Raw genomic sequence first — 25,303 nt, forward strand, 5'->3', positions numbered from 1 at the left:
TGATAACGTGCAGTGTTAAAATCCAAAACTGTGGTTTCTTATATCATTCCCGTCCCCCCGACTCGAGTTTCGTTTCCTTCGTCGGGGAGGGACACTGATAACGGCTGACAGAGGTCAAACTGCTTCAAAACCTGGAAACCGAGTTTCCAGGTTTTGAAGCAGTTTGACCTCTGTCAGCCGTTATCAGTGTCCCTCCCCGACGAAGGAAACGAAACTCGAGTCGGGGGGACGGGAATGATATAAGAAACCACAGTTTTGGATTTTAACACTGCACGTTATCACTTTAATTTGGTCTCCGATGAGGTTTAACAAAGACAAGCTTATTCACGCAAAGCCTCCCTACTCAGTTAAGTACAAATCTAGCGTTAAAGAACATTGAGGGAAGGCGGGGACAGGTGGTTGCAATGATGGTCCCCTTGTTAAACCCATTGTAGTGACTACACTATTCATTGGGTCAAAGGTCTGAGCACATCACCTTATGATATATATTCATATAATTTTATACGTTTAAAGAAATAATATATTTAGAAGATATAACTGTGATCAACAGTAGTTTAGTACAGTGGTGCCTCACACAACGAACTTAATCCGTTCCAGGAGCAAGTTTGTTATGTGAAACGTTCGTTGTGTGAAACGCGTTTTCCCATAACAATACATGTTAAAAAAAATAATTCGTTCTGTAGCATAAAATATGCTAAGATGACATAAAAAAAGATAAATTTTTGGTTATTATTTTTATTTAGATACATCTAAAAACATAATTGTTTTTTAAAACAACACACATTTTTTAAATTTAAAGACAGACTAAGTAGAGTCTAATTTTACAGTGAGAGGGCAGAGTCTCAGCGGCAAAAACTGGGACTTAACTGTTCATTTTTTTTTTTTTTCTACCGTGTTTCCCCGATGATAAGGCAGGGCCATCAAATAAGACAGCCCCCCCTTTTTAGAAAAAAATGTAAAATAAGGCACCCCCCCGCAAATAAGCCACCCACCGATACCTGCGCTTACCCGAATCGGGTGGTACGGTGGGTGACTCCGTGTAGTCCCTGGCACCCCCGACACGATCGGGGCAAGAGGGAGCTCAAGCCCTCTTGCCCCCCCCGACTCCCCGACACGATCGGGGCAAGAGGGAGCTCAAGCCCTCTTGCCCCCCCCGACTCCCCGACACGATCGGGGCAAGAGGGAGCTCAAGCCCTCTTGCCCCCCCGACTCCCCGACACGATCGGGGCAAGAGGGAGCTCAAGCCCTCTTGCCCCCCCGACTCCCCGACACGATCGGGGCAAAAGGGAGCTCAAGCCCTCTTGCCCCCGCGACTCCCCGACACGATCGGGGCAAAAGGGAGCCCAAGCCCTCTTGCCCCGCCGATTCCCCAACTCCCCGACAATATCGGGCCAGGAGGGAGCCCAAGTCCTCCTGGCCACGGCGACCCCCTAACCCCACCCTGCACTACATTACGGGCAGGAGGGATCCCAGGCCCTCCTGCCCTCGACGCAAACCCCCCCTCCCCCCAACGACCGCCCCCCCCAAGAACCTCCGACCGCCCCCCCAGCCGACCCGCGACCCCCCTGGCCGACCCCCACGACACCCCCAACCCCCTTCCCCGTACCTTTCTGTAGTTGGCCGGACAGACGGGAGCCAAACCCGCCTGTCCGGCAGGCAGCCATCGACGGAATGAGGCCGGATTGGCCCATCCGTCCCAAAGCTCCGCCTACTGGTGGGGCCTAAGGTGCCTGGGCCAATCAGAATAGGCCCGGGAGCCTTAGGTCCCTCCTGGGGGCAGGGCCTGAGGCACATGGTCGGGTTGGGCCCATGTGCCTCAGGCCCCGCCCCCAGGAGGGACCTAAGGCTCCCGGGCCTATTCTGATTGGCCCAGGCGCCTTAGGCCCCACCAGTAGGCGGAGCTTTGGGACGGATGGGCCAATCCGGCCTCATTCCGTCGATGGCTGCCTGCCGGACAGGCGGGTTTGGCTCCCGTCTGTCCGGCCAACTACAGAAAGGTACGGGGAAGGGGGTTGGGGGTGTCGTGGGGGTCGGCCAGGGGGGGTCGCGGGTCGGCTGGGGGGGCGGTCGGAGGTTCTTGGGGGGGGCGGGCGTTGGGGGGGGGGGGGGGTTTGCGTCGAGGGCAGGAGGGCCTGGGATCCCTCCTGCCCGTAATGTAGTGCAGGGTGGGGTTAGGGGGTCGCCGTGGCCAGGAGGACTTGGGCTCCCTCCTGGCCCGATATTGTCGGGGAGTTGGGGAATCGGCGGGGCAAGAGGGCTTGGGCTCCCTTTTGCCCCGATCGTGTCGGGGAGTCGGGGGGCAAGAGGGCTTGAGCTCCCTTTTGCCCCGATCGTGTCGGGGAGTCGGGGGGGCAAGAGGGCTTGAGCTCCCTCTTGCCCCGATCGTGTCGGGGAGTCGGGGGGGCAAGAGGGCTTGAGCTCCCTCTTGCCCCGATCGTGTCGGGGAGTCGGGGGGGGGGCAAGAGGGCTTGAGCTCCCTCTTGCCCCGATCGTGTCGGGGAGTCGGGGGGGCAAGAGGGAACCAGGCGGAGAGAGGGCAGTTAAGCGCAGTGCCTGCGCGGAAGGATGCAGCTCGGGCGACTTCTTTGTGTGAAACGAAGTTCGTTGTACGGATCAAGACATAAAGTTCGTTGTGCGCAGCGTTCGCTGTGCGAGGCGTCCGTTATGCGAGGCACCACTGTATTAACGAGAAAGTCACAGAATATAACATTATATCTCCCCATTTATATCACACTAGTTAAGGAAATTAGGAAAGCCATTTGGCAATAAGACATCATGCTTCAATATGACTCAGAAAAGTATATGTGTTGACCAATTAATGAAACGATAATGAAATGACAATTATGAATATCCAATAGAAATCAAGAACGTAGAATGTACTAACGTGGTCTTAGGTTGCTAAGAATGTATAAAAGATCAGTTTACTAGTGTATTAGTCAGAACAGACACTAGGTATACAGAAGCCAGCTTTCTGTATATGATCTGTAAACTCAATTGGCTGAGACTTATCCTTGTAAACTGACTATTATTGATTACTAATAAATAAGAACATAAGAAGTTGCCTCCGCTGGGTCAGACCAGGGGTCCATCGCGCCCAGCAGTCCACTCCCGCAGCGGCCCATCAGGTCCATGACCTATAAGTGATCCTTTGACTAAAACCTTTCAATCCTCATTATTCTTCTATCTATACCCTTTTATGAACCTATCTCTACCTTTATCTATATCCCTCAATCCCCGTATCCTTCAGGAACTTGTCCAATCCCTCTTTGAATCTCCTTAATGTACTCTGTCCTATCACAGCCTCAGAAAGCACATTCCAGGTGTCCACCACCCTCTGAGTGAAGAAAATTTTCCTAACATTGGTTCTAAACCTGTCCCCTTTCAATTTCTCCGAGTGCCCCCTTGTTCTTGTAGTTCCCAATAGGCTGAAGAATCTGTCCCTTTCCACCTACTCTATGCCCTTCATGATCTTGTAAGTCTCTATCATGTCTCCTCTGAGTCTCCGCTTTTCCAGGGTGAAGAGCCCCAGCCTTTCTAGCCTCTCAGCGTATGAAAGGTTTTCCATACCTTTTATCATTCTTGTCGCTCTTCTCTGAACCCTCTCAAGTATCTCCATGTCCTTCTTTAGGTACGGCGACCAATATTGGACACAGTATTCCAGATGCGGTTGCACCATCGCGCGATACAGCGGCATGATGACTTCCTTACTTATACAGCAAATTGGGTTGTTGTGTGAGGTCATTGATGGAAACTTTGGTGGCAGTCTTCAGGTCCACTTCGGTTTATTTGGGCTGGCGAGTGGGGCACTGAGAGGGGGGATTTGCAGTTCCTAATGTATTGAAATACTATCAGGCTGGTCAATTGCGGGCTCTATTGGAGTGGCAGACCCAAGTCCCGAAATCGTGGGTGGAACTTGTGAAGGCATTGGTGGGAGGGGTACCGTTATTGCATCTCCTGTAGCTTCCCGGGAGGGTAGGGGTTAGTTAGGGACTGTCTTCTGTGGGGACCTCCTTAAGGGTTTGGAGAGCGGTACGGAAGGTACTATTGCAGGGGTGGTGTTATTCATGGTTCACTCCCTTGCGCTATAATTTTGAGTTTGTAGTGGGAAAGGGTGATGGAGTGTTTGAATGGTGGGAGGCCCAGGGGTTGGTTTGTATGGGTCAGTTCTGTGATCTGGACCTGAGGAGGGTTCGCCCATTTGGGGTTCTCCAGTCTCATTATGGTCTTCTGCTCAGGGATCTGTTCCCCTATTTGCAGGTGGTTCATTATATTCCCACATCGGGATTTTTAAGGGATTTGGAAAGGGGTAAGATGGCCTTTGAATCGTTATTGGAACCGGTTCTCTGGAAGGGGCTTTGTCGGCAATCTCTCAGCGCTTTAATGCTTGGGGAGCCACAATCTTACCCTATATGAAGGCCTGGGAGGGTGACTGGGAATCTGCAATACCCCAGGAGTGTTGGGAGCTTATCTGGCGGGAGGTGCCATCCTCTGGTATTGCAGCTTTGATAGTTGAAAATGGATATAGGGTGCTTTTTAGATGGTATTACACTCCTAAACTGTTGGCTAAGCTAGGGGGAGGATCTGTGTTGGAGAGGTTATGGGGAGGTGGGTACTTATTTACATATGTGGAGGACTTGTGGGAAGATACAGGGTTTTTGGTCCCAAGGATTGGGGAAATTTCCTGCATTTTGGGGAAAAAAGGTGCCTGCTGATTGGCATCATGTCCTATTGTTCTGCATGAACTGGATCTGGAGAGGGGAGAATCCACTTTTTGTAAGTTGGCTATCACTGTTGCCAGGTTGGTATTAGCCTCCCAATGGAACCAGCCGGTTTCTCCTACTTGGCCATTTGTGGTACAGCGGTTACATCAGTGGCAGCTGATGTATCATCTCACTGCTCTCCAACATGGTAGGCGCCATGGTTACGTAGTAACATAGTAGATGACGGCAGATAAAGACCCGAATGGTCCATCTGCCCAACCTGATTCAATTTAAAGTTTTTAAATTTTTTCTTCTTAGCTATTTCTGGGCAAGAATCCTAAGCTCTACTGTGCTTGGGTTCCAACTGCCAAAATCTCTGTCAAAACCTACTCCAGCCCATCTACACCCTCCCAGCCATTGAAGCCCTCTCCAGCCCATCCTCCTCCAAACGGCCACGTCGCACCCCCCCCCCCCCCGCTGTGATCTGAAATCACCCAGCACCCACCCGAACACATTGCTTACCCCCATCTGGCTGCCGGCACCGGCATCAACGCACAGGACATGCCGGTGCCCGAAGATCTGCATCTTCTTCTTTGCTGAGCCTTGAGCATCTGCGCATGCTCAAGGCCTTCGAGTTCATGCTCTCTCTGAGATGCTCAAGGCCCAGCAAAGAAGAAGACACAGATCTTTGGACACCGGTACCAGCATGTCCTGTGCGTTGGTGCCGATGCCGGCGGCCAGATGGGGGTAAGCAGCGTGTTCGGGTGGGAGCTGGGGTATTTCAGATCGCGGCGAGGGGGGTACGACGCAAGTGGGGTGATGCCGGATCATGGGGGGAGGTGCTTGGTCACGGGGGGCGCCACTCGCAAATTGAGGCAAGCTCGGTTTCCGAGGCACCGATTTTGCGAATGTTTTGCTCGTCTTGCAAAACACTCGCAAACCGGTGCACTTGTAAACCGAGGTACCACTGTATTTGTGAATTGCACTATTTGTAAGATGTTAAAACATTTAATAAAGATTGAACTAAAAAAATATAGGAAATCTCTCTCCTCCAAGGCAGCACAGGGGCTACTAGACTGGAGGTGGGACTTCTCTACAACATTCCTGTAGGTCTCCTTTATGTACTTCTCAGTCTCCCTCAGCTCCTCCAAGTCTGCTACTCTAGCCTCAAGGGAATGTACTTGTTCTTTGAGAGCTAGGTGCTCTTTGCAGTGAGCACACACATATAACTTCTTGTCAACTGGGAGAAAATCATACATGTGACACTCAATGTAAAAGGCTGAATTGCTACTCTCCTGCTGCTGGACTACTGTCTGCATCTTGTTATTGAGCTGACTAATTAATTAAGCTCATTAAGCTACTACAAATATATTAGACTACTATAGAGAGCTTTGGAGGGGCATAATAAAAAAAACATCTTAAGTCCCCTTTTGGCCTAAGTCAGTTGATGCTGAAGTTGGCAGCAGGGAAATGTCCATTCTCCAAAAACCAATCAAACTGAGTTTTTTTTTTTGAGAATGGCCTATCTGCACGTTCAGCAATCAGACTGCCACTACGTCTATCCCTACACCACATTCCCGACCCAAAAATCGCCCAAGTCCCAAATGCCCAAACCCAGACCTTTCAGGCGAAGGAAGGGCCAGTCCTTCGCCTAAAAGCAGGATTCTGTAACTGGCATCTGTCAAAAAACAACACCGGTTACAGAATCCTGTAACTGCCACCCCCACAACTATCGTGGCAGGAGAGATGCCTAATCTGTGATCCCCCCGACAAAACGCCAAGCTGGCAGGAGGGAGCCCAAGCCCTCCTGCCTAAGACGGCCCCCGACACCCCCCCTGACAAAACTGGACCCTCCCCCCTTCCCCCAGCTAATCTAATCAGATGGCCAGACGGATGGGTTTTTAGCCGGCCGGCAGGCCCGCCATCTTCCAAATGGTGGGCCTGCCTCTTCCTGGTGCATTGTGGGATGCACCGGGAGGGGGTTCGGCCTGATTGGCCCAGGTACCTAAGGCACGCCCATAGGAGAGGCTTTAGGTAATTTGGCCAACCCTTTTGTCCAGCCATCTGATTAGGTTATTTTGGGAAGGGGAGTCCGGGGGTGCATTGTGGGGTTTGGGGGGGTGCGCCTTCCGGTATTGTCAGGGGGTCAGGGGGCCATCTTCACAGAAGGGCTTGGGATCCTTCCTCCCAGTATTCGCGGGGCGTGGGGTCTGGGGGGTGTTGGCAGGAGGGCTTGGGCACCCACCTGCCGCGATTGCGAGTATATCGAGGGGGGTGCTGGCAGGAGGGCTTAGGATCCCTCCTGCCAGTTCGGGGTTTTGTCGGGAGGGAGGGATTAGGCATCTCTCCTGCTGTGATCGTTGCGGTAGGGGTAGGCAGGTTGCTGGGGCTACTGAGCTGATTGAAGCAGCCACGATCAGCTCAGCAGCCCCTATTTGGAACTTATACCTGTTATGACTTAGTCTAAAATCTAAATCAAAACGTATAAGTTCTGATTGGACGATCTCCTTAGACTTTTGGTTATACTTGCAGTATGACTTAAATCTAGGTTGGCCCACCTCCCACCAACCCTTTCCCCTCCTCTAAAAATGCCTCTTTTCACTTTAGACTTACAGAGGCAGGGTAAAGGCATAAGCTGGTTTTAGATACGTCTAAAACCAGCTTTGATTATCTGTACTTGGACAATCTATCTTTTTGATCATCCAAGTACTGATTTAGGCCACTTTTTGAACATTTTAAAAAAATTATTATTATGCGCCCCTTAGGATTTTATTATGTGTTTGTTTCTTAGATAGTCTTAGGGTTATATTGTATGCTTATTTAGTATTTGATTCTTTACAGGTAATGAAATATAAAGAGTCCATCTGCTGTCCTAATTAGAATAATTTACAATAAATTAAGACTATAAGTATAGAAATGAGCTAGGGGTGGGTGGGAGAGGGGAGCGAATGGAGACTAAGCCAGACCCTGCTCTGCCTGCCAGAAACTATCTCTAGCTGCAGGTTCAAGCTTACAAAACTGTAGAACTATAAAAGGCTATTATCCTAAGGAGACTAGCTAAGTAAAGTTTGTTCTTTTAAGATCTAAACTGTCTATAGAAGGGAACCTACAATTGAGCTTTCTCCCCCAAACGTATAGAGAAATTTGTGTGTCCAATCCAGTAGAAAAGCATCCGCTTCCAGACATTGAGGAGAGTACTGCATGGAGCAAAACTGTGGCAGCTTATGGTTGGGGGGGGACGCAAACAAGTCTATCTTAGGAGCTCCCCAATGAGAGATGTGATGGAGAATTACAGAGTTGTGTGTCTACTCGTGTGGCTGTAGAAACCTGCTGGGTCTGTCTGCCAGAGAATTCTGTACTGTATATTGCTTTCAGAAAAATATGAGCAATTGCCCAGTTCCAAATCTTTTGGTGAATACTCTGGGAGAGGATGCAAGGCCAAAAGGCAGGACCTGGTATTGATAATGGTGCTGTGCTACCTGAAATCTGAGGAAATTCCTGGAGGTCAGATGCACTGAAATGTGAGTATAAGCCTCTGAGATCTAGAGACCATAGCTAGTCATTGCGATCTAAGAGGGGATATAAAGTTGCAGGGACAACATCTGAAACTTTTCCCTCACTAGAAACTTGTTCAGGCCCCTAAGGTCTAAGATTGAACGTAGACCTCCCGTCTTCTTTGGGATGAGAAAATACTGGGAGTAAAACCCCCAGTTTCTCTGTGCAGGTGTAACCTTTTCTATAGCATTGAGAAGAAGGGATTCTATTTCCCAAAGAAGAAGGGATATATGCTGAGGGTTGAAAGAAGACTTTTGGAGGATGATCTGGAGGCATATTGATGAAGTGAAGAGAGTATCCCTCTCAAATGACTTTTAGAACCCAGAGGTCTATAGTTATGTAATGTAATTTGTAATGTAATTTATTTCTTATATACCGCTAAACTCCGTTAGGATTCTAAGCAGTTTACAGAAAAATAGACAATAGGGTGCATTAAAATTATAAGTAAAATGGGTACTTAGAAATTCCCTTACTGTCCCGAAGGCTCACAATCTAACTAAAGTACCTGGAAAAATGACAATTAATAGAGTAATGAAGAAATAAAATAGAGAATAGATGAGAAAAATAAGAAAATAAACATTCTAATAAGACTACAATGATCTAAAGGACTTTGAAAGGTTGAAAAAAGAGGGGAGATAAGAATAGATGCAGAGGGAGAACCGTTGAAGCAATAGAATTCTGGGGAAATTTAAATGAAATTTGAATGATAAAATAAAACAAAATAAGTGGTAAAACAATAAGTGAGATTAAAAAATATATCATAAACTAAAAAGAATTGAAAATAAAATCAAAACAGTCAAAACTGAAGTCCAGCTTGAACGGGCCCCCGAGCCAACAGTTGGTCCGATGGCCGGACTGCAGCCCTCCTCCGTTGGCTCTCCCCTGCTGGAATGGGGGAGGAGCGAAGACAGTGTCGGGTGCCCCGCTGGAACGGGCCCCCGAGCCGACCGTTGGTCAGATGGCCGGACTGCAGCCCTCCTTCTTCGGTTCTCCCCTGCTGGAATGGTGTTAGATGGTGTTACAGGGTTTGGTTTTGGTCTTTTACTTTTCCCATCTGTAGCAAATACAGTATCCAATGTAAGTTGTTTTCTTGAAGCCATCTGAAATCACTTAAGTTAAACTGAAGGGATTAAATAGTTATAAAATCTTTAGTGAGAATGTCCAGGGAGAGGAGCTCTGCACTCAAACTGCCATTCCCAACGGGGCTAATACAGTTGAGGAAGAGGCTGAGAAAGAGGAACAGTGGCTATGCTCTCTAGAAGCCCGTCAAAAAGGCTGAGCAGGCTTTTGAGGAGCTGTTGATTGAGATTTCTGAGGGTGCTGTTTTTGCTTTTTCTGCTACGGTCTAGGAGGAGTAGCTGGTTTTGAAGAAAAATGCTGTTGGTATGAAGAAGAAGGCTTAAAAGATTTAGAAGTTGAAGGCTTAGGTTTGGATTTAACCAAAGCATCCCAATGTTTCTCATGTGGCTTTTGTATGGCATTTGCAGTAAGAGTCATCAAACAGCTCATCTCCCAAATAAGGAATGTTCGCTAATCTGTCCTGAAGATTGATGTTCATATCTGAGACTCTTAGCCATGTGAGACATCTCATTGCCACTGAAATAGCTGAGGCTCTGGAAGATAATTCAAACACATATAATGAAATTCCTGTAAATGTTGTAGAGGAATGTATCTATCAAAAGAAGGCAATTTCTTAACAAGGTGCTTTACATAGCAAGAACTTGTGGCCGGGCCAGTTTCCAAGTATGAGGGAAAGCCCGGCTCGGACCACAAATAAGAATTTTGTATGCCTTTTATATGGTTAAGTGAAGGAAAAACCCGGATACCGGATTTCTGGAAAACAGCATCAGGTTTATTAGTGTCCCAAATAAAAATAAGAAAAAAAACGGGATCCGGAAGGTTCGCCCCCAACATTTCGCCCCCAGCAATTCGCCCCTCACATTTCGCCCCCCACATTTCGCCCCCAGGTATGTTTTGCCCCCGGAACTTTCGCCCCCACACATTTCGCCCCCCGGATGTTTTGCCCCCACACATTTCGCCCCCGCACATTTCGCCCCCGCACATTTCGCCCCTGAGCGTTGGATTATGTGTACTACATCAATAATATGTCTCAAAATGATGAATGATTAAGATTAAAATGATGAAAAAATAAAATAAAAAAAGGTAAAATGATTACCGGTAAGTAGGTATTTTTTACCTGATTTTTGTCAGAGAAGTCACTGGTCCGCCGGGACCAAACCGGATTTTTCAGAATTTGAGAGGACCAAAATACATAATTTACTTTTTTTGCTTTATTTTATCATGTTAAAATGGTGATTTGTTTCAAAAATCGAAAATTTGGGGGAGATGTCTCCTTTATCCCCAGAGCGAAGTCATTGATTTCTGTGATGTTTATCATTTTATTTTTTACTGTGCAAAACAAAAACTAACCTGTCAAATGAAATAACAGTCCAAACACAACACCGTCAAATAACAAGTAAAATGAAATACAGTGATAAAGTGAACCTAAAAGTCAGAAGCACAAACGTCAATCAAAATTCAAAATTGTATGCTATTCCTCTGAGATAGTCGATCAAATTTCGATTGCCCAAGTCCTCCACAATACGCCGAATCCTTGCAGAAATTGCCGCGTATTTCTTGTTTCGCGCATTGACAGGATTGCCGGCTATAATCTGCGTGATTTCAAAATTGTGAAGGCCTTGCTGTCTTTTCAAGCAGTTGATGAAGCGGTATATATTGGGGAAAAGTGAGCCGCAGGTTTCTTTAAAGCTGCGATGCCAGCCCTCGACGTCATTGTTCGTCCGATGTTGGCCGTTCAACGTTCGTTGATGAACATTCCAAAACTGAACTGGAAACAATGGATTCTGGCGTCCTCTTCGGTTCATTCGACCAATGTAGGTGTCCTCGAAATAGTTGGCAATGGGTACTGCTTCTTCTGGAAAGTTGGGATCGTCCAGCAGCTCTTCAAATGATTGCACAACAATGACCGGAGGCAGAAAAGCAAGAGCTGGTATCATGCGGATTCACTGGGCAAATTCGTGGTCATTTTGGTAGCGCACTTTCAATCCTTCATTCTGAACTCTTCGCCATATTGACTGCGACAGGTGGAAGAAGCAGCCTGTTTTCTCGATGTTAGGAAACTCGATTTCAAACGCTTGAATTGCAGCTTGTTCAAAATCGGTCATCAAGTGCTGCGGTTGGAGACCTGGCTGCATATTCTTAAGCTGCTGCAGCATGTGTCGATAGGTTGTTCGGGTCTTGTTCGGCAACAGCGCGTACAATGCTGGAATGATGACACCACCGTGAACTGCATGAATCGTATAAAGCTGCTCGAACAAAGCTGGTGCAGAAGAAAACGTGCCATCAGCGAACCATTCACTGCTCTGTGCCAACGAGTGGAGATTATCCCTCGTTTAAATATCAATATTCGGCTGCTTCCAGTCCCTGAATAAAAATAAAAATAATTTAGGCATAAATTTAGGCGGTGGATGGAGGAAACCCCTCAGTTGGGACGGGACATATTGTCCTGTCCATACATGGGGGGGTCCGCCAAATTTTCAAAGTCCAAAAAAGGGTCAGAAATAGTCAGGGTTCGACGTTTCTCGACGAGCTCTATTCACTGGCATCAAAAAATTCCGAAAGACAAAAAAAATATTTTTTCTTCATTTTTTGAGCTATTACGTTAATGGAATGTTTGACAAATTCTACTAAAATTCTACCAAAAATTGTACGAAGTAATTCAGTAAAATTAAATGTGGAAGATTATATAGCAACAATAATTCAAGAAAACGCTTAAAACGGCTTAGAAGACTCAGACATACTTGATTTTCAGAAAAACGATGCCATTTGTGGCTATTTTTGAGACCATTTTGGATATGTTCCTCCCCCCCCCGAGGGCCTCCCTCTCAAAATTCTGAACTGTTACATGTATGGTGACAAGTTGTTTGACCAATTCTAATAAATTAAGAAATTTTTTGCCATTTTATGTGCCACAAAGTGATATAAAATGCGAGCAAATAACGCCTACATGTACGAGTACATAATGCTAATAGCTTGAAGAGAAAAGTTTACCCGAGTCCCACAAAAGAAATTGCTGTTGGACTCCATTGATAATGATCTCCTGAAATTCTGGCGGGATGACGAGTTGATCAATGGTTTGAGGCAGCCGCATTAAGAAATTTTTTGCCATTTTATGTGCCACAAAGTGATATAAAATGCGAGCAAATAACGCCTACATGTACGAGTACATAATGCTAATAGCTTGAAGAGAAAAGTTTACCCGAGTCCCACAAAAGAAATTGCTGTTGGACTCCATTGATAATGATCTCCTGAAATTCTGGCGGGATGACGAGTTGATCAATGGTTTGAGGCAGCCGCGGCATACCCTCGAGTTGTCTTGACACTCGAATTGATCTCTTTAGCGAATCTTTTCTAGGCAGAAGCGCTCCAACGTTTGCATGGCTGCCTGAAATGACCTCACTGAGAATCTGCTGTGGCGTCTCCTGTGTCGACCTTGCCCTGGCAGTAACTTCATTGATTAATCGAACTGCTTTAGGCCTTGCTGCCTGTGCTGCATGATTATGAGCATTTACGATTTTCACAACTTCGCCATCAATTCCTCGAGTCCAAACGCGTCCTTTACACGTTGACCGCTTTTCGCATACCCAAATAGCATGGCTGTCATCTGCTGTTCGTTTAGAGAATAAATAAATATGATTTTCGTAAACTAGCTTCTTCTTGCCACGCTTTGAAAGAACTGAATCCATAAATAAAAAAATCACTACACAGATCAATTAATCAAGCGCCAATTCGGAAATCGTAAGGACTAAATGACCAAGAGGCAAGAACCCGTTATATTTATAGAAGTGTAGAGCTTCTGGGATCAACCTCTGTAGAATTTTGCAAAGTCATTGGCCAATTTTGGCGCCAGATTGGCCAATGCTCAGGGGCGAAATGTGCGGGGGCGAAATGGCCGAATTTAGCACTGGCGACTATAATCAGAATACATCACAAACATTAAAATCTAGGTCAGGTATTGATGTAGCAGTCACACATACATACATACTAGGGGAAAAACGCTCAGGGGCGAAATGTGTGGGGGCAAAACATCCGGGGGGCGAAATGTGTGGGGGCGAAAGTTCCGGGGGCAAAACATACCTGGGGGCGAAATGTGGGGGGCGAAATGTGAGGGGCGAATTGCTGGGGGCGAAATGTTGGGGGCGAAACTTCCGTGAACCAAAAAAAACATTAAAACTTGGCTTCTTAGATGCGCCCAGGCGCTTCCCGTACTCTCATACAGTTCAGTCCAGGAGAGTCATATAGGGCTTAACTCAGGGGCTGGATAGCCCATTTTCACCACAATAATCAAAATTCCAAAACTCAAAATTGCCCCAGTAGTTCAGTACCTTCACTGTCCCATATCCCCTTTGGGTTTATCAGATTCTCCTGACCACTGTTCCTTGCTTTACAGCTGAGCACGTCCCGTGCCAGCTTTCTCACATTTCAGCTACTTCACAGTCCCAGTATAAACAAACTTAACTTTGCTTCTGCTGTTCTCCCAAGGAACATCCACAGCCCTGCCTGCCAGGCTGTGAGGGCCACGCCTCCCTTTAGTTTAAGGTCTCCAGACCCTCCCGATGTGACCCTTATCTTCTTTATCTCCTGCTCCTAGGGAGTCTGAATACGGGATTTATTTACTCAAGCATTCTCACTTAATTAAGCAGGGCTGCCTCAGCCCTGCGTGCAGCCATGCTCTGGCCCAAGTTTAAAGGAACGGAAAACTTTATAAGAATGGATGGGACCCTCATACACTGTACTCTCCCAGGTCCATGTCCTCATCACCCACACTATCCCCAGGATCACTACACATTTCCCACGCACACTCTTGGGAACCCTGGCTTTCCATTTCCACATTCATTCCAGGCTTTACATCCCATCCCCCTCTCTGCATGTTTGCCAGCTCCCCTGCAGCATTTCCCTTAGGGTAAACTCCCAGCCCTTCCCTCTGGGGTTTAATAGGCAAGTCACTATACCTCCTGTGCGTTATACTGCCTCTCCTTGTGGGCTGGCCTCCTGCAAAACATCCCTGCTGGGGCTTAGGCAATGTGTGGAAGCTAGGATCACCGTGGGTTGTTTGGCTTTCCCAAACAGAGCCAGCTGTGCCTCTCTCCTGCTGCCTTTGCTTGTTTCCCATTTGAGGCTTCCCAGCCTGCAAACTCCGGGTCTGACTCCATCCCTCTCCAAATTGGTCTCAGGTTTCTCCCTCACTTGGGGAAAGGAGTGATAGGGGAAATTATTAGTTTTCAGTGCCCTCCCTATCTGGCTCTTGGGCTGTGCTGTGACCTGCCTTTTTTCTCTCACTCCTGGCTGAGCCAGCTGTCCTGGGTCCATGCCGGGTTTTACAGAGCCCCGGGCTGCATGCTGGGTAGGTTTAACAGTCCTTTTCACTGGGACAGGAGCTTCCCTGTCACAAAATATAGAAATTGTAATTTAGAACTCTATTTGCCAACATGGAATTTTGGTACAGGCGACGTCCAAATTTGTCTATTGTGCGCCCCTAATACCCTGGTGGCCCTGAGGCATAGATTCTTGATGGACTAGATTTTTTCAAAGTCAACTCTACCACTAGGGACTGGTGCTGAAGCTGTGGTTTATCAAAATCTGGCAAAGAAATTATTTTATCTAGAGAGTGCAATTTTCTGGAAGCCATTGTAATAGTTAGGAGCATTTCACAGTTCTTATTAATTAATTTATTTATTTAGCCCGTCCTCCCACAGGAGCCCAGAACGGGTTACAAGATTACATTCACAGTATAAGTAAGACAAACTTTGGTGGGAAAAACAAATTTGGTGTACATAGATGTATAAATTTCAGCTTTTACAGTATAGTTATAACATACAGACTTGGAGCTATAGACAGTAGACATAGGGTGTTTAAAAAATTGCTGTATTTTCCGAGAAGACATAGGACTCCTTTTACCAAGCTGCGATAGCATTTTTAGCACACGCTAAACCCGCGCTATGCGGCTAGAACACCATCTCAATGCTGGCATTAGCATCTAGCGTGCGGGGCAATTTAGCACGCGCTAAAACTGCTAGCATAGCTTTGTGAAAGGAGCCCATAGTCTATGGTGGTTTAAATTATGAAGAGTCACTTTGAGAATACCATACAAAGATAGTCTGAGAAGTTCTTTAGGAGGCACATCATAATCTAAGGCCTCTAATTATTCAGCACTGTAGGAAATATACAGAGCGCTCCTGTTGTTGAACATTGGTATGATAAAGAACATTCTATTAATGATTTGAAGGTTTTTTTTGTTTTAGAAGATATTAAGATAAGATGGAGAGGGGGAGACCCAGAAACCATTTTATTGAAAGAGGAACAGCGTTTTATTTATGAATGCAATACAGTGACACCACATGGTCTAAATATGGAGTTGGATCTCAGATCTTTTATCTAAGCCTTCTTTTATTTTGGGAATATATGACCATATTTTAATTATTATTGTCGAGACATTTATTTATATTCAAATCTGTTTTTTTGTAAGTGAAGACAAAGAATAGAACCAACAGAATCCAAAAGAACAATGTAGCAATACGGCACAACTATGGAAAAACAAAAATGCAACCCAGCTGTACCCACCCAAGCCCACCCCAGCAAAGCAACCACTCCTTACTCATGAGAGCAGTATTGAATGTGACCAGAAGGTCTCCAACGCACCAGAGGCCTAGACTCTTGAAACCCTTGGATCACCTAAAAGGTTGGTCTAAAAAAAAAACCAACAACAACAACTCAAGAAAAAGAAATGTGATTGCATTATCTGATCCCGGGCTAGAATTCAGTGCTCCAAAGACTCCATAAGAAATAGTATTCAAATTGAGGCTGCACCCCCACGGGGACCGAGAATTTAAGTAAGCTTCCCAAAGTATCAAAAAGTGACCGTGTATGCACGGGCGGTCCATCGCCTCACATAAGGCCAAATTATGTACCAACGATCTCCAGCCCCAAAAGGTCGGAGGATCGGACACAGTCCAAGATTGTAAAATACATTTACGAGCAAGGAGACACATCGAGGCATTTAACACACATAGTTTGCATTTATTAACAAAATTTGTTATTGTTTTGGTTTTTATGTTTAAACTGAGGTTGTTATTACATTACATTAGAGATTTCTGTTCCACCATTACCTTGCGGTTCAAGGTGGATACAAATGGATTGTTCGGAGATTAGAAGTACTTAAGGAGTAGCTTGTACATTTCTTTGAGTTGCTAAGAATTACATCTGAGTTGTCAAGATATTGGAGGTACATATGTAGTAGTTGTAGGTGATGCTTGGGACATTCCTGATTATGTTAGTTGGGTTTTATGTGTTTTTTGAATAGAAGGGTTTTTATTTCTTTCTTGAAGGTTTTGTAGTCTGTGGTCATGGTCAGTAGGTTGTAGAGCTGTGGGTCAAGTGTTGCAGCTCGAGAGGCTAGGAGGTTGTCGTATAGTTTTTTTTCTTTTGACGTTTTTGGTTGGAGGGTGTGTGAATGGTGCGTGGGTTCTCCTATGTCTGGTTGAGTGGACTGAATTAGTCGATTGTTCCAATAGGCTGGGCTGTCTCCGTTTATTGCTTTAAATAGTAGGCAATAAAATTTGAAGTGTTACACATCATCATATGCATTTTATTTTTTATTTTTATTTGTTTATTTAGTATTTTACTTTATTTGCTTTTATATTTTAAGTTTTATCACTTTATGATTGTTCAGTTTTGTTTGATAGATCACGTCTCTACGCGGCAGTCATGGCGTGGTGACGTTTCACACGTGTTCCCAGTTTTGTACCTCAGCGGTACTTCTTATAGGAAGTTTTTTTCGATTGTGCTCCCTTTGTTTTAATCTTTTTTAAGTTTGTTTTACACCTTTTTTTAAGTTTGCTTGTTCTTGTTCTATGGCGCCATCATTTTAATATGGTTTTTATTTTTTGGTTGGTTAGGTCATCACGTTGTATTAGCAACGTGATTATGGTTCACGTATACGCATATAATCTGGTACTGTTAGTGGCACCATTTTTTTGAATGCACTTGGAAGTGACGGCGCTCCAGTACTTCCTACGGAGCTTCTAAGTAAGTTTGTGTTTGTCCTGGCTACATCTCAGTTTTTTTTACTTTGGGGTTTAGGTGGTGGCATTGTTCGGCCACTTTCATTTTTTGATTGGTCAGTTTTATGTTGGTATTTGTTGTATATAATGTTTACCATTACTTTATTTGAATTTCAACTGTATTGCTATGTTAACTTGGTTTCACATTTGCCGGAACATACCGTTATGTGGTCAAGGATATGTTTTTGGTCTTATAGCTAATTTAGGTGGCAAGGGGTTTTAGATTTCATTTTCATATAGACCCGCCTTGCTGTGCGCTGGTTGGTAAGTCTTTTCCTTATTAGGTTATTCATTGGCTGTCAGTAATCAGCCAGCTTGTCCCCCTGTGTCTTTCATTACATTAGCACTACATGCTTACAGCTGTTTTGTCATCGCGTTTGGGCAGTTCCACACTAACCTTTTTTGTTCTTTATAAACTGCTTTTAGTAGTACTGTGCATTTTTGTTTAGCTTTTTATAGCTTTGTATGGACAATTTGAGGTGAATGCCTTTATGTGGACCTGTTTTTTTACTTCACTACATGATCTGTAAGGTATGTTTTGATTGCTTTTATTTGATTTTTATCTGTACTTTTGTTTTACTTGCTTGTTCTTTTGACTCATGATTGATGCAGTATAAGATCTCTAAACTGTTTCCTGATTGACTCCATTTGTAAGGCCTTTTTTGTTCAACGCATTATGTTAGTGATTTTACGTGTAGCCACTAACATTTAATATCTTTTTTTTTTTTTATTATTTTTTATTTATAATTATACAGTCTTATTTTACAAGAATTAATTCTTGTTACATTGAATACAGGGAAGAAAATTTTAACACAATATTACTTTTACAACAATCATCATAATGATAAACCCCTTCTTAGACCACAATAAACAGGGGGTGACCAAAACTAAAATTTGAGAGAAATTTAGAGGAATAATATAAAGAAGAAAGGCATAATGTATCTAGCGCCCATTACTATTATTATCCCTTAATCCTTAATCCTTAATGATCTGCTTAACATCTAGAAATTCCTTCAGATGGTTAGGAGAGAAAAAAACATATTTAACACCTAAGTACCTAACCATGCATTTGCAGGTATACACCAATTAGAATGTTGCTCCAATATTTATAGTCTGTTGTCGCATTGCAAGAAATTCTTTCCTCCTTTCTTGTGTAGTCTTAGCTACATCAGGATATATCCATATTTTCCGACCCCCAAATAATTTTTGGGAATTTTTGAAAAACAATTTCATAATCATATTCACATCCTGTTCAAAAACAAATGATACTAATAATGTTGCTCTGTCCATTTCAGATGTTATCGTTTGTTCCAATAAAGCCGTCACATTTGCAAAATCTATCACATTCGTCTCTCCTTCTCTTACTTTCCCAATCTCATTTCCATTTGCCTTTCCATTTCCATCAGTCATCTTTTTATTTGGTAGGTAATAAATTTTATTAATTGGAGGAATACAGTTAGAAGAAATTTCCAAATTCTCGATGAAGTATCTTTTCAACAAATCTATAGGTAACATTCCTGAAGTTTGAGGAAAATTTAGAAAGCGGAGGTTCAAACGCCTATTAAAATTTTCAAATTGTTCTAGTTTCTTATGAATGGTGGAGCTATCTTTAATTGAAGCCAATTTGAATTGTTGCAATTGTTGTATATCCACCTGCATTTGCTTGGCTTGGCCTGTATATTCTAACTTCATAGATTCAACTGACCCAGTCAATAATTCCAATTTTTCATTTTATTTTGTTACCTCTTCAGTTGATTTTTCAATTTTCCCTTCCATCCTCTGAAGCAATTGCCAGATGCCATTCATGAAAACCTCCGTCTGGGAGAGAGAAAAATCCCTTCTCTCTGCTGTTGTTGTTTCCATCTGCCGTTCCGCCGACAACGCTGTGCCCTCGCCGGGAGACCCCACGCTTTCACTTCCGGAAGCGTGTATCTCTCGCCACAGCGTTTCGGCTGTTGCCGGACACGGAGGCGTCATGGGAGCCGAAGGAGACAGCGATGTTTCAGTGCCCGAAAGGGCCAGTGACTCCCTCCCGTCACCGCCCAACGCCGAGCTCTCCACTCCAGCTTGTGTGGGCGCCGGAGAAGGCGCGAAGAAACGATCCATCGTCTGTTGAATCGGGGTGGACGTCAGGGCCGACGAGGCAGAGACCCTAAGCACCCCTTTCCTCTTAGAAGGCATCAATATCAGGTATAGAAAATACAGGCTAGGAGCTTGTTATCAGCGTCTCTCGCAGCTCCTCTACATCGCCGCCATCTTGGTCACCCCACATTTAATATCTTTTAATGTTCTGCTGTAATAGATTTTTTGATATGGATTTATTCATTTTAAGCCTTATGCATGAGTCGTATTCATCAATTTTTTTTGAAGGGGTGGTTATTTTAATATCAATTGATTAGGGTTTGAAGGTTTCATATTAATTTGAAGGTTCACATATAAGTTATATTCATTCATTTATTTTCTTTTATTCATTTTTCTCTGATGGTGTTTTCAATTTCAATACCAATAGATGTATAAACATTTTTAAATAATTTTAAGGGTTTTGTTGTAATGCATTTTTGAAATGAATTTGTCATTTTTAAGCTTTTACTTGTTTTGTTATGTTTTTTTATATGATGATCCTTATTTCATTATTAATTGTTTAAAGTTTGAAAGTTTACATATGGGTTTGGAGGTTCACAGTAGGTTTACATATGGGTTTGGAAGTTCACATTCGATGCATATTCATGAAATTCCATTGTCATGTTTTTGTGATGGTGCTCTTTATTTCATTATCAATTAACTAAAGTTTGTGATTGGTGTTAATTTATTCTTTTTTATGTGTCATTTGCTTTTCAAAATGTTCAAGTTGTTTTATTTGTGATCTTATTGATTATTATTATTTCTGATCTTATTGTGGTCTTTTTAATTATTTGGTTGTTGATTTTTATCATGATGTTTTATGATGTATTTTAATTGTATTGATTATTTCTGTCACTAATATGTTTGGCTATGATTGTAGACTCCTGAGGCAGGCCATCTTGGCCGAAACATGTACATGTTGAGTCATTGAGTTACTTTTTTGAAGAAATAAAGGACATTTGTGAAATACATCTGGGTCCACCAGTCTTCTTTGGACATTTCCACTCCTTGGCGTGCACTTTTGTATTTGTGGATTTGACTCTCCTGTGTTATACTTTCTTCATGTTATTCACACCATCTAGCGTGTCTACTCTATTGCAGATTTTGGTATCATCTGCAAAGAGACAAATCAGATGTAAAGAGTTCAGATATACAAGGATCCTCCATGTTGGATGGATTTTACTTCAAGGCCGAAGTTCAGGTCTAACTAGTGGGTGATACACCCAAATTTTACTTTAGTTCTTAGGGTGATCAATTGGTTTGTTCTACCAAAAGACAAATTTCCTGCCCCAAACGAGGGCTTAAGACACCTTTGGAGTGAGGTCTCAATTTCTAACCATCTTTTATCAGTCTCTGACTGCACTTCCTTCTGTCTGTGCTCTTAACTGTGTATCCAGGGCCTTCCATTTGCTGTTTTCTCTTCTTCTTCACTTTCTGCCCTACATCCATCTTTAGCATTAACTTTTTTTTTTAATCTTTATTAAATTTCCAAACTACCATTGTGCAAACAAACAATTTCAATATACATAATATTACATGAAATGCATATTAAACTTATAGACATTAATGCACAACTATTTTCCCCCATCAAATAATCAGAAAAAGTACATACCTACAGGAAACCTATATATTCCCCGAATGAAATTCCAATGCAAAACCCTCCCCCCCACCCTGGATGTGTATGCTTAAGGGTCAATAAAATAAATCAACCTAGCTGCATCTCTCTTTCCCTCTCTTCCTAACCCCCAGCCCATTCATCTGTCCTTTCCAACCCCCTCCTAGCTCATGCAGCATCTGTCCTTCCCTGCCTTCCCAAACCCCTTCCAGTTCATGCAATATCTGTCCTTCATACTTCCCCCCCCAGTCCATGCAGCATCTGTCTTTCCCTCACTCCCAACTCCCACATTACCTTGAGGCTTCCAGAACCTGCTGGAACCCAAAAGGCTGGGTCTCTTCTTTCATGGCTGCAGAATACAGCACTGATAATTTTAAATTGCAACCTTTACATCATTTATTTGCTGTTATGGGGGAACATATACACTACTCCTTAACTTCTAGTGCATAATATTCATCCAGGGCTACATTTGGAAAGCTTGATTTGATCCTTACTCTTTTTAAAGAATTTAACCCCCTCCATTACAAAGCCATGCTAGCGTTTTTATTGCCAGCTGCAGCGGTAACAGCTTGGATGCATATAGGAATTCTATGAGTATCAGAACTGTTACCACAGTGGCCAGTGCTAAAAACACTAGTGCAGCTTTGTAAAGGAGGGGTAAAATGTCTCTATTATCTCTCCCCTGTCTCTCCTCTCTTCCAAGATATTCAAGTCTTCATAGTTCGTATCTTCTGGCACCAACCCCTTACCATTTTGTTCATCTAAAATTTTCAAGTCTTTTTATGTACCTGGCATTATTCAGCCCCTAAAACTAAAGCCAGCACTCCAAATGTGGTCTCATCAATGATTTGCATTGGGACATAATCACCTTTTTCAGCTGATTTTACCCCTCTCAACTAAAAAAAATATGAGGCAGAAAAAGAAATTAACATTTAACTTACCTTGTTAATCACAATAGACATAATGAAGAAATCCATCAAGAGGCCCTCTGAGAGACTGCTGTAATCAAACTGAAAGAAGGCTACAGTGAAGCTTAGTGTTACAAACTGATAGGTGGGATTACAGAAGGAGGATCGTAGCAGCTTTACCCCAGCAACTGTTATTAGGATAATATCACAACTGAAAATCAAAGCACAAGACAATACATTCATGTTACAGTATCTGAAAGTAAGAGTTTCTATCCTTAACAAATAACAAGAATAATTATGGGCCCCTTTTATAAATCCACAGTAGTGAGTACCGGTGCAGAAAATGTGACATAGCCCATAGGAAATAAATGAGCTATGCCACATTTGCCAAATTGGAATTGCTACCAGTTTTGTAAAAGGAGCCCCACAAGAACTGATGACAAAGCTATGCAGGAAGCAGTGCGGGGCCGGGCTGGAGATCAATTTGAGGAGGCAGCGATTTGAGGCTGTCCAGCAAGGGAGGTAAAGGGGAGATGTTTTTTAAAAACTGTATAGGCTGCCCCAGTTATTGGTAGATAATCCGTGGCTAATACAATAGAGTGGCTTATCTATCAGTTTTAAAACTTGTATAGGCATTTTTTGCAGCCTATACAAGGGGGCGGCCTATATATGGGGAAATACGGTACACACAATATAATCTTATTAAAAACACAGAATAGTTAACTGCAAAATTAAACTACACAAAGCACACTGTATACTTCTCAGCATTCATTTCTACCAGAACACCTGGCCTTAGTCACACATGCAGAACACAGATATGCAAATAAAGGACCACTAAAAGCACTAATATATACAAATGAAACCCTAAGATGCAAAACTCTGCATGCAGTACAATCTCAGAGAAATAGAAACAAATGCATTTTAAAAGTATAACAGAGAGATTCCCACCAGAAAGTGCAATTTAACCTATCCCAGTTCTTCCAATTCTTCAAAATGAGTTGAATGGCAACCCCTGTCATTATAAAGAGAAGTTTATTATTTCGAACTGATATTTGACTTTTAGCTCTCATTAACGTACCGACCAAGATGGTATCATATGTCAATAGTACAATATGTTATAGTACTGATGCTTTTATTAGCCACTATAGTTGGGTTATATGAGTGATATTCACATATTTTTTATATTTGCATTTGAATGTTTGAAATTCAATTGGTACTTGAGTCATTGTACTTTATTTTAATGAGAAAGATTTTGTTGCTATTATAGATAGAAATTCCTGTATTGGTGCTGGCACTGGCACTTTTCATGAGCATACAATTTGTTATCGTACTGTAGTTATTTGTTTCTCAGGGTCTGGGCAGATTTGCACATTTAGCACAATTTGCACATTACAATTCTTTTAATGGATCCTCATATTTATTTAGATTAACTTTTAGATGTTATACATTAACTTATTAATTTAAATGTTTTAGTATTTATTAAATTTGAGGTTTAAAATTATGCATGTGTAAATCTTCAACCACCATTCACATATTTTCTTTAGTTTTCATAACTTACCATATTTATTGTGTTGGTTTAGTCTGTGATGGGGTATTTGTTTGTTATGTCCTTATATTCCCCTTGTTCCAGAACTATAAGCCTGTATTTTTTCACTTGAAATGAATGATTTTGTTTATAGAAGATGGTCACAGATTTGATAATGTATGAGGCAATTCTCATTTAGACGTACGTCTGGTGCTAGTCACCTGTGAGATTTAGCCTGAGCCAAAAGGTTCCCATGATTCATGGTGGGCTCATACTGATATCTTTGACCTTAACTTCATTACTGTTCTTGTATTTAGTACAGTTACAGACTTCTGGCTCAGGCACAAGGGGATTTAGCCAATTCTAGGAGTAATTTGATCATATGTCAATGCCACTGGATTTTCTAATAAATTGTTCACTTGATCCCAAATGGATCTCCAAAATTTAAGTATCAAGAGAATAATATAGTAAATGATCTAAAGTCCCAGCTTTAAGATGACAATGCCAGCATCTATTAGATTTTGAACTATCTAATTTCTGTAGACGAACTGGGGTCCAAAATGCTCTATGTAATAAAAAAAAACATGTTTGTCTTATAGATGCTGACACCGTACACCTCATCCTCCAAGTCCAGATTCATGGCCATTGAGACGCAGTAATCTGATGCTTTATCTCAATGCTCCAAATGTCATGAAGACTAGTCTTTGGTTTCTTATTTAAAAATCCAGATATTAATTTATACCACTGAGCAGCCTGGTGTCCTAGGAAGTCCGCCTGAAAACATAAGATGGCAGGCTATATTGATTTTTAAGATTTTTCCAATCAGGGAACCCCTCCTGAATGGCCTGCTTCAACTGCATCCATCTATAATTTTGGGATTTAGCAAGACCAAATGTATGTTGCAGTCATGAAAAATCAAGTAGTTTATCATCTGAAATTACATCGTCCAAAGTCCGTATGCCTGCCTTCATCCAATGCTTCCAAATGACCTTAATCCTGCCAATTTGAATCTTGGAGTTCAGCCATAGGGACTGACAAGTGGATTTATGTACTGGAATGGGTGTTAAATTATTGACACACTTTAATGTCTTCCATGTGTCCATCAAAATTCTATTGTCCTTATAATAATAATAATAATATAATAATAATAACTTTATTTTTTTATACCGCCAAAGCCATAGTAGTTTGAGGCGGTTTACAACAAGAAGAGCTGGACAGTCAGCGAAGGAAAAATAACAATGGAGATTTTGGATACAGCGAAGAAGAAAAAAAATAACAGTGAGGATTTTGGTTGCATAAAGTCACAATGTGGGGAAGCAAGAAGATGTGAAAAGGAGTACAGTAGAGGGTTTAAGGGTTCTTGGTTACAACCTTGGAAACTTGATACTCAAAATGTGACATAATCTCAGGGGAAATATAACTAGAACCAAGATATGAATATATATCTCAATATATGAATCAAATAGTGAAACTTAAATATGAATGTTGAGAATGTAAAATAATGCAATTTTTCACATACACTCAGATTTGTGTAATCCGACCAAGAGCCGTGGCTCCTACAGCTGAACCCACCGTCCCATCACTGTGTATGACTTTGCTATACAAAATAGTGAGTGAGGCTGCGTGCTCTATTGATTATTAACTTTGTTCTCAATGGCAATAAGAGGAAAAACCACTCCACTTAGCTTTAAGATGTGTTAGCAGGTCCCGACATGGACCATGTTTTGAAGGTCTGTTTC

General features: G+C 42.9%; 1 protein-coding gene across 1 annotated transcript in view; it reads right to left on the reverse strand.

Moving 5' to 3' along the window:
* PCNX2 (pecanex 2) overlaps positions 1-25,303 on the reverse strand; it is a 1,104,481-nt gene that overhangs the window by 415,272 nt on the left and 663,906 nt on the right. The window contains 1 exon segment of the mRNA XM_033937641.1: positions 22,073-22,250. Coding sequence (XP_033793532.1) covers positions 22,073-22,250 — 178 coding nt within the window.

Source organism: Geotrypetes seraphini, chromosome 3 (assembly GCF_902459505.1).
Source record: "Geotrypetes seraphini chromosome 3, aGeoSer1.1, whole genome shotgun sequence".
Classification (NCBI taxonomy): Eukaryota; Metazoa; Chordata; class Amphibia; order Gymnophiona; family Dermophiidae; genus Geotrypetes; species Geotrypetes seraphini.